Source organism: Andrographis paniculata, unplaced genomic scaffold (genome assembly GCF_009805555.1).
Source record: "Andrographis paniculata isolate CXL003 unplaced genomic scaffold, ASM980555v1 Contig65END, whole genome shotgun sequence".
NCBI lineage: Eukaryota > Viridiplantae > Streptophyta > Magnoliopsida > Lamiales > Acanthaceae > Andrographis > Andrographis paniculata.
The window spans coordinates 4,316,092-4,324,968 of NW_026137601.1; the positions used below are offsets into that span (position 1 = coordinate 4,316,092).

The following is an 8,877-nucleotide window of genomic DNA, read 5'->3' on the forward strand; positions in this document are numbered from 1 at the left end:
TTTTACCAATGAGAGTGTCGTATTTATAGGGAAGACTAGATTGACAAAATATTCTATAACCAATGTGGGACAATAAATGCACATTATTTAAAGTCCACTAACTTAAGAATAAAAATAAGGCCCAATTAGTTAAATAACTAAAATAGGTCCAATTAATTAGATTAAAAAAGCTCACCTTATTAAATAAAGTAGAACACTTCTTATCTCATATGGGATAATGTTGTGAGTAGCAACTCCCATAGGTGTTATAAATTGTGGTCTTCGAGGGAATGAAGTACATAGATCATGAAGTTACTCCGATGTTGACAAGACTTTTCGCATTGACTTTTATACTTCCACTTTATGCATGTTCTTCTTTTCCAAATGTAGAACTAATGTCATAACATTAGTTTGAAAATTCTTGGCTTTTTTTCGTGTAATCGGACCGGGTGGAAGTGCAAGTTCATCATTGCTTTTGAAGACCTGGTCATCTCCGATAAGTGTCCGTTTGTCATCGTCGGCCTCACACTGTTTATTATTATTATTATTATTGCTCTTGATCGATAAGGACTAACTTAAAACTTTTGAGTCACAAATTGTATGTTGACTTTTACTTGTGTTTTTTTTTTTCTATTTCTTTTTTCTAATAAAGATTTATTTACTTCATTTACACTTGTTTTTCAATTTAGATTTTGATTTCAAAATTTTATCCGTTAAACTTGTTATAATAATTATTTTAACAATAGTCATTTTTTTTTTTTTTTATTTTACTATTGTTGCTTCTGTTTAACTCCTCCCAACGGTTTGATTTGGATTTGAAATTAAAATTGTAATTTGAATTTTGATTTTAATATTATTTTAACGTGATTTTATAATAAAAAATTATATATTTTAATTAAGAAATAAACAATTGAATTTTTATTTAAAAAAAACAAATATATATATTTATGATGTGAAAATTTGCCGTCGCTTTTTTTAATAATTTTTAAATAAAATTTACTTCTACAGTCATCCGATCATTCTTTCTAAAGCACTTTCTATATATATTTTTTTTATAATTTTGAACGAGGTAATAGATAATACAAAATCAAATTCAAAATAGCCAAAAGTACTCCTACTTTTAACTCTGAACCAACTCCATAACCCAGTAAATTAACCATGGTTAACCTAAATACCCCAATTATAATAAGCAAGTAGTGTGACCCTTTCAAAAACCAATCCCAAAAATTCCATTTGCGGTTCCTCTTTCCCCATTTCAGTTTTTTTGTTTGTAGATTTTTTGATTTGGCCCGAAAAGCGCTCGCCTTTGCCCTCAGGAACATTCCCCAAATCCATTTGGGCGAAATTGACATTGATTTGTCCTAACTTTCATCGAAGGAGTAGAACAGTCAACCCTGATTGCCCTGCAAATCTCTCAATTACTGTGGGTAAGTCTCGTCTTCGCTGTGTCCCCAGTGGGCAGTGGCCCCAAGGAATTCCATTTTCTTGATTTATTATCATTTCTTTCTCTCTCCTACACACACACACTCTCTCTCTCTTACATCGAAAGCCACTGTTTTCTTGGAGAGAAAAAAGAGCGGGACTTGAAAATTTTGGTTTTTTTGGCCCGCCAAAAGGGACAATTCAAATTCCATGTTGCTTAATAGATTCCCAAATGTTCATACTTACATGGTGTTCGATCCACTTTTCAAATCCGTCGATGTTTGGAAGGGTTTTGGTGCCTTTTGATTTCATTCGCGTTGTGACTTGTGTGTGAGATATTTATGCGACTTGTTTTTAGGGTTTAATCAATGGCAGGATTTTTGAACGCGTCTGTGGAGGAATCATCGTTCGCTCTCGAGAAGGATCGCGAATGTCGGCGTCGTCGTCAAATCGACGGCGATCGGAGGCTTAAGCAGTTGTTCGACGAGTTTCTCGAAAGATTTTTGAATCAAATCCCTACCATTTCTCATTACAGGCCGCTCCCCCCGGTGGTCGACCAGGGTAAGGAAATCGATTTGTTCAAGCTCCATTGTGTTGTGAGAAGCAGGGGCGGGTATTGCATCGTGTCGGAGAATCGTCTCTGGAGCTCAGTGGCGGCGGACTGCGGTGTCGATCCAAACGCCGGCGCCGCCTTGAAGTTGGTTTACGTCAAGTATTTGGATACACTCGATAGGTTTTTGAGGAAAATTGTTGAGGATAGGCGCGGGGAGAAGGGGGGGTTTGGTAATCTTGTGGATGACTTAGAATTAGGTTTGGAGGTTGTGCTGTGTGGTGATGAGGAAATGGGCAATGCCAAGGATGAGGATGGTAAATTGGGACATACGGAAGATGTCGAAGGTTCGGGAAAAGATGATGGTGGTCCGTGCAGGAAGAGGAAGCGTGAGTGTTGCTTGGGGGTGCTGAAGTGGCTGCACAATGTTGCCAAGGATCCTTGCAGTCGGGATGTCGGTACAATGCCGGAGATGCAAAAGTGGAAGAGCTATGGGAGTGAGGTGCAATGGAAGCAGATTTTGATGGCTCGGGAGGCTGTTCTTGTGAAAAAGATCGATCAATCGGTTTGGCAGGTATACTTTAGACTGCATTTCAATTATGCTTGCATATACATGTGGTGCTTTCGATTCAGATATGTTGTGATGTTTTTGGACATGTTTAGTTAGCTAAGTTAGGTTTGTTGGGAACTTGTTTTAGGAAATTGATCGATTAGTTAATTACTAGAAACTAAACATGGTTTTATATGATCTTCCTTTCCTATATCTTATTCGTTTCCCTCATAACCCATTAAGCCAAAGATAGAAACAAAGTTAATGCGATCCCTTTATATGAGGAATTGAAGCGCAATAATATGGTTTCGAAGTTGGACGGTGTATCTTGGACATGCTTAGTTAGCTAAGTTAGAATTTGTGTTTGTGGGGAACTTGATCTAGGAATTTGATTGTTTGATTGGAAAGTAAACATGGTTTTATAGGATTTCCTTTCCAATATCTTGTCGATTCCCTCATAAATCATTAAGACAAAGATAGAAATAAAGTTAATGTGATCCCTTTGTATTATAAGGAATTAAAGCGTAATACTATAGTTTTGGAATGGTAGGATGTATTTTGGACATGTTTAGTTAGCTAAGTTAGCTTTTGGGTTTGTTGGGAACTTGATCTAGGAAATTGATCGTTTTATTGGAAACTAAACATGGTTTTATATGGTTTCCCAATGTCTTATTGATTCCCTCATAAATCACTAAGATAAAAATAGAAATAAAGTTAATGTTATCATGAATTAAAGCATCATAATATGGTTTCGGAATTGTATGATGTAAGATGAGGATTAGTGTGGTAATAGCGCATTTTCATTTGGAGAAAAAGGGTATAGTTGCCTCCCAAATATTGTGTTTTGAATATCATTGTTTTCTTTGACAAGGATTCGGCCTATTAGGGAACCATACGATTTCATAACAAAAATTGTTGTAGAAGACATGCTCTCTTAGTTATAGTTAATCAAAAGCTTTTCGAGGCCATGGTGCAATAAGAATTTATATATGAAGTAATATTTTTAGATTTTTTGTAAGTTTCATAAGATAAAAGTAAGCTATGTGATGTCTTGATTAATAGCAAATATGAAAATTTATAAAACTAAATGAATGCTAATAACAGATTGTTGGTGAGGCTAAAATAATGTATAATAGAAAGAAGAATTGGAAGAATAAGAAAATGAAAGTGAAGAAATGAATCCAAATGTCAAGAAGATATGAAGCAATAAGATAAAATGAAAGCTCAGTAAAAGTTTTTTTTTTTTTAATTTTTTAAGCTAAATAGTTATTTGATGCATGTTTCTTATTCTTTTATTGAAAACTATGAGATTGCATGGTAAGAAACAAATTGGGAAAGACTTTTGTTTATTGGGCTTTATTTTAGTTTTTTTTATTATGCAATCTTCTCGATTATCACTAAGAAAACATTGGGTTTGTCTTTTTTTTTTTCTTTTTGTTTCAAACAAAAATACTAGTATTCAGATTTTTTTTTTCAATTAAAATACAATAATTTTTTTACAAAATATTAAATTAAAATACTATTTAAATAGAATTCAAATAAAAAATTCGAACAAAAACCAAACTAAACCATTGTTTCTTCTCATTGAACATAGCATAAAAAATATTATTCAAATAAAAATTTATAACCAAAATACAAAATCTAACCACAAGTGAACAAATCCAAAACTTCAAGATGTTTTTATAACATGTTACATTAAGAATTTGATAAACTTGCATAGCTCTTATAAAATGTTTTAAGTGTTTATAAGATGCATCATATTATTTTTTGAATGAGATATTCTTTTTGATAAGGTAATGTAACTGTTATTTAAGGGCTTAGATTATATGTTGCCTATATCTTAAAACCATGTTGTTGAACTGTATATAAAATCTGTTGGACTATACAAGGTAAATATGTTAAACTAAGTTGTAAATATTTTGTTGAACCCTTTATATTGAATTTAAAAAAATGTAGGATTATAGTGTATAAATTTGTTCAACGTTTATATATTTGAACGATGAAAAAATCTTTTGAGTATTCATTGCACTTTTATATAAGAAAATTATTTTAAAAAAATTGTTGAACCGTTATATTTAGTAACATCAGAGTATTGCGTGGTTCGAAATATAATCCAAAATTTTTTTGGAAGGAAAAAATATAGTAAGACTAGAAAATAAAGTTACAAAATTTAGATCTCATAATCCACCTAGTTGTTTAAAGTAGTTTATACACTCAAGTTGTGTTTAGATCTTTAAGATATTCAATAAATTGTGATGGCAATGCCAAACATTTTTTTAATTAAAGAACAAAAATTATCAAGACACGAAGAAATGTGAAGATTTTATGTTCTTTGGTTTCTTTTAAAAAGTATACGAGAAAAGTAGTCCTATAAATCGAAACAGTGCCTTGAATATTGTGTGCCAAGGCATAAAATATGCACGCTACAACTTGCAAGTATATTTAATAAAGCAAGAGCTGTTGCATCAGCTTGTGTGGTAGCAATGTACAATTTTGCATGCTTATTTTCTTCAAAAGTTTTACGTTTAGCCACTAGTGTTGTTACTTGTTAAAGTTCTTGTGGATCACTCATTAGCGTTGTCGGTATTGTCCAAATTCGGCAAAGACAAGATGAACTAGGAACTTAGCATTTGTCTCTAGTCGATTATAGCTTGTAAATTCAATTTCAACCTTGCTTTGTGACAATGTGAAGAATTTTTGTGACAAATGATTGCAAATAATCATATGTAACAAGTCTCTAGAGAGAATGAGTGAAGAAGCTTTAATTTTAAGTGCCTAAGGACTAAGATGGAAACATTTGCTCGGTAACTATTTCCTTGTGCATTTTAGACTCTGTTTTCTTCTGTTTGTTTGGAGCAAAATATATTGATTAGGATGTTTTTTTTTTTCCTTCCTGAAGAGGCAAAAGATGCATCCGAGCATGTATGATGATGATCGATGTGGTTCAGGGAGGTTGAGATGCAGCCGGAGGCTTAAAGATTCTTCTCGTAAGCCAGAGGCGCAACATACTCCCGAGTCAACATCGTCACATCAGAGCAATGAGGATACTTGCGAAAAACAGAGTGACCAGCCCCCAAATCCTCCAAATTTTTGGGAAAAGCCTTCTCGTGGAAAGCGAATACTTACAGGCCAACAGTTTCAAGTCGAGCTTCCGGAGTTCTCTGGAGCCGACGAGTACCAAAGTGATTCCAAATGGCTGGGTACCAAAACATGGCCGTTGGAGAAGGGAGAATACCGACCTTTATTAATTGAAAGGGATCCCATGGGAAAGGGTCGGCAGGAAGTGTGCGGCTGTTCCATCCCAAGCTCTCCCGAGTGTATCCGGTTCCACATCCAAGAAAAAAGGACTAAACTAAAGCTCGAGCTCGGCCCTGCATTCAACAACTGGAAATTCGACAACATGGGGGAGTCCGTGGCTCTGACCTGGACAGAGCCCGACATGAACAAGTTTAAGAATGTCGTGGAGTCGAACCAAGTGACGGATGAAAAATACTTCTGGAAAGAACTTTTCAAATCCTTCCCGAAAAAAGGGCGGGAAGCTCTGGTCAGCTACTACTTCAACGTTTACCTCCTCCGGCGACGCGGCAAACAGAACCGGGTCGTCGATAAGGGGGGCGATATCTACAGCGATGATGATGGATCGGAGTACGGTCCCATTAGTAAAAAGTTCGGTCCGACGTCCATTTTTCATTCTCCCAAGAAGCCGCCGAGGTGCTCTGCTGCCAACATGTAAATTCCTGCACCATTTTGCAGGCCTCGTATTCAAACTCCTCCAAGATTATTATTCTTGGTAAGTTTTGCTACTGCCGTTTGTTATTTTTCCAGTCATTTACTTTAGGAGCTCTACACAGTCACAAGTTTTTTCTGCAGGTTTTCTTTAGCCTTACCATACATATCGTTGAGAAGCCTTTCTATATATATATATATATTACTTTATTTTATTTTAAATTTGTTTTTTTTTTAAAAATATATTGTGATTTTTTATTTTTTATTTTTAAAAGAAGTGGAGTACTTTTTCATTGAGAACTTGTGAATACGAAAATGTTTGATTCAAAATAGGTACGTTCTGCTGGGTAAGATGAACTAATGAGATAGAATTATACGTAATGTATTTTTTTTTGTTAGGATTAGATGTGATATTTTATATGAAAATAAATATATTTTGGGAGAATATAATATATTGAAGTTTAGATAAAGATTTTCGAAGAGTTTTAGAATTTAAAAAATAATAAAATTTTAGTAATGAATGTTATGTTTTGTGTGAAAAAAAATAAATTTAATCATTGCCAAATTTGAAGGTGTTGTGCACGGAAGAAAAAAAAAAAAAATCGCTTAGCACCGAAACATGTAATTATGTGTCCTTCATAATTAAAATGATTTATATAATTAATAGCAATTAATTTTGAATAAGGAAAGAAGTAAAATATTGTCCACAAAATTCTAAACCATTCTTTTTATGTTGACCACTTGTTTTTTAGAAAATTTTTTGAAGTTTCCAATTGGTCGATTATTTATCACGAGAGGGGGTATCAAACGTGCATTCCAATCCTTTTTTCACATACAACTATAATGCTTTTGCATCGTCACCAAATACGAGTAAGTTTATAAATACATTTTACAGATTATTGTTCTGAATATACTTCACAGTATATTTCATTATTTTTAATAGCATATTCTTATATGATTGACATCATATATCGCTTATATGAAAAGTATGTTAAAAATTGATTTGGCTAGCGCAAATCGTCAATTTTTTTTATTATTGGGTTTAGTTTCAAATTTGAAATGCATCAAATATCTTTTTGTATAGCTAATTACTATTTACATCAATTGATAACAAATGTATTCTATACTAATAGATCACATAGTGCATTTAGACATATATGTAAAATAAATGCGAATTTTGTCAAAAAAAAATATGTGGACATGTTGCTATAGCATATTGTCCAATTACAAATAACATTTATCGATGACGTTGAAAGCATTTATCATCGTTAAAAATATCATTCTATGTGAATAATAGTAGGATTGGGCTTCAACATATCAACGTTCAATTTATTTTCTGTGATGACAATGTATTTTGATTTAGACATACCAACAACAAATAAATTTACTCAACTGAAAGAGAATCGTAAATGAAACGACTGTCGGACACCAGAATCACACTAACAAGTTGGACGAAGTTGATTTTGAACCTAGGTCGATGTCGCCATTAAATGGGAAGAAGGATGAAATGTTCGATTGATTTTGGGTAGGCGACCGCCGCGGAAGTAGCAACCGTATTGATGGAAGGCCAACAATGGCGGAAGAGCAAGGGGAAACGCGGTTTTGGCGGTTGACGGAGGGGATGCGACATGGGCACGGGTAGAAAAACAAAAGTGCGATGACATTTTTTGATGAGATATTGTACTATAACAGTATACTCTGAATGATCTGTACAACATATACAACATATAATGAAAAACATATTATAGAATTACGGATAGCATGTTCATATATTGTTGATAACATAATATAATATGATCAGAATTTGGAAAAAATTTAAAACCAGAGGTTGAATGCTCGTCATTAGACTACACTCTAATTCTCATAATTAATGTGATTTTCTTAATTATAGTAATATTTGCAATTAATATTATATTTAATTTTTGCCTGACTTAAAATTATTGCTTAAATTAAAATTAATAAGAAAAATATTTCAATTTTATAAAAATTGGTCATAAATAATGTATATATAAAATTTAATATTATAGATTACCTATACAACATACACCGTATAGAATAAAAACATATCATAAAATTAGGGATAGCATATGTATATATTGTCGATAGTACAAGGTCATATGGTCAAGATTTAAATAAGGATTAAAACTATGATTAATATGATTTTTTTTTTATAAAAAAATTATGGTAATATTTGTAGTTAATGTAATATTTGATATTTTTACTAAAATCACTACTTAAATTAAAATTATTATGATATATTTTTCTATTCAAATTTACAATATCAATCTCTTTGATTGATATTCAAAGGATCATAAAGTTTAATCTATTATAGCATTTATTTTTATTTAATAAACCATATATAAAAATTACAAATAGCTTGTGTATAAAATACAAAAAGCATAACTTATTATAAATTGTGGAGAATATCCAATAAAAAAAATACGAAAGTATAATAAAAATCTGTCAATAGCGTATCATACATATATATATATAATAACGTAAATTTACTTCAAAATATATTTTCAAAACTTGTTTCAAAATAATCACTACAAAAAACTTATTTTGGCTAATGAAACAAAAAAAAAAAAAAAAAAAAATCAGCAAAGAAATTCACTCTACCTCCCTCTTCTCCAAGTCCTAACCCATGTTT

General features: G+C 32.3%; 1 protein-coding gene across 2 annotated transcripts; it reads left to right on the forward strand.

The window, feature by feature from the left end:
• Positions 1-1,294: 1,294 nt before the first annotated feature.
• On the forward strand, positions 1,295-7,898 carry LOC127262467 (AT-rich interactive domain-containing protein 2-like). Of its 2 annotated transcripts, none has more exons than XM_051291158.1 (3): positions 1,295-1,406; positions 1,760-2,525; positions 5,401-6,401. In XM_051291158.1, the coding sequence occupies exons 2-3, from the start codon at positions 1,770-1,772 to the stop codon at positions 6,232-6,234; spliced, it is 1,590 nt and encodes a 529-aa protein (XP_051147115.1). In that variant the 5' UTR covers positions 1,295-1,406; positions 1,760-1,769; the 3' UTR covers positions 6,235-6,401. The 2 variants fall into 2 exon arrangements, 1 of the variants encoding a protein (XP_051147115.1); XR_007841136.1 differs by lacking the exon at positions 1,295-1,406 and adding an exon at positions 7,701-7,898 and having other exon boundaries at positions 1,519-2,525; positions 5,401-6,291.
• The last annotated feature ends 979 nt before the right edge of the window (positions 7,899-8,877 follow it).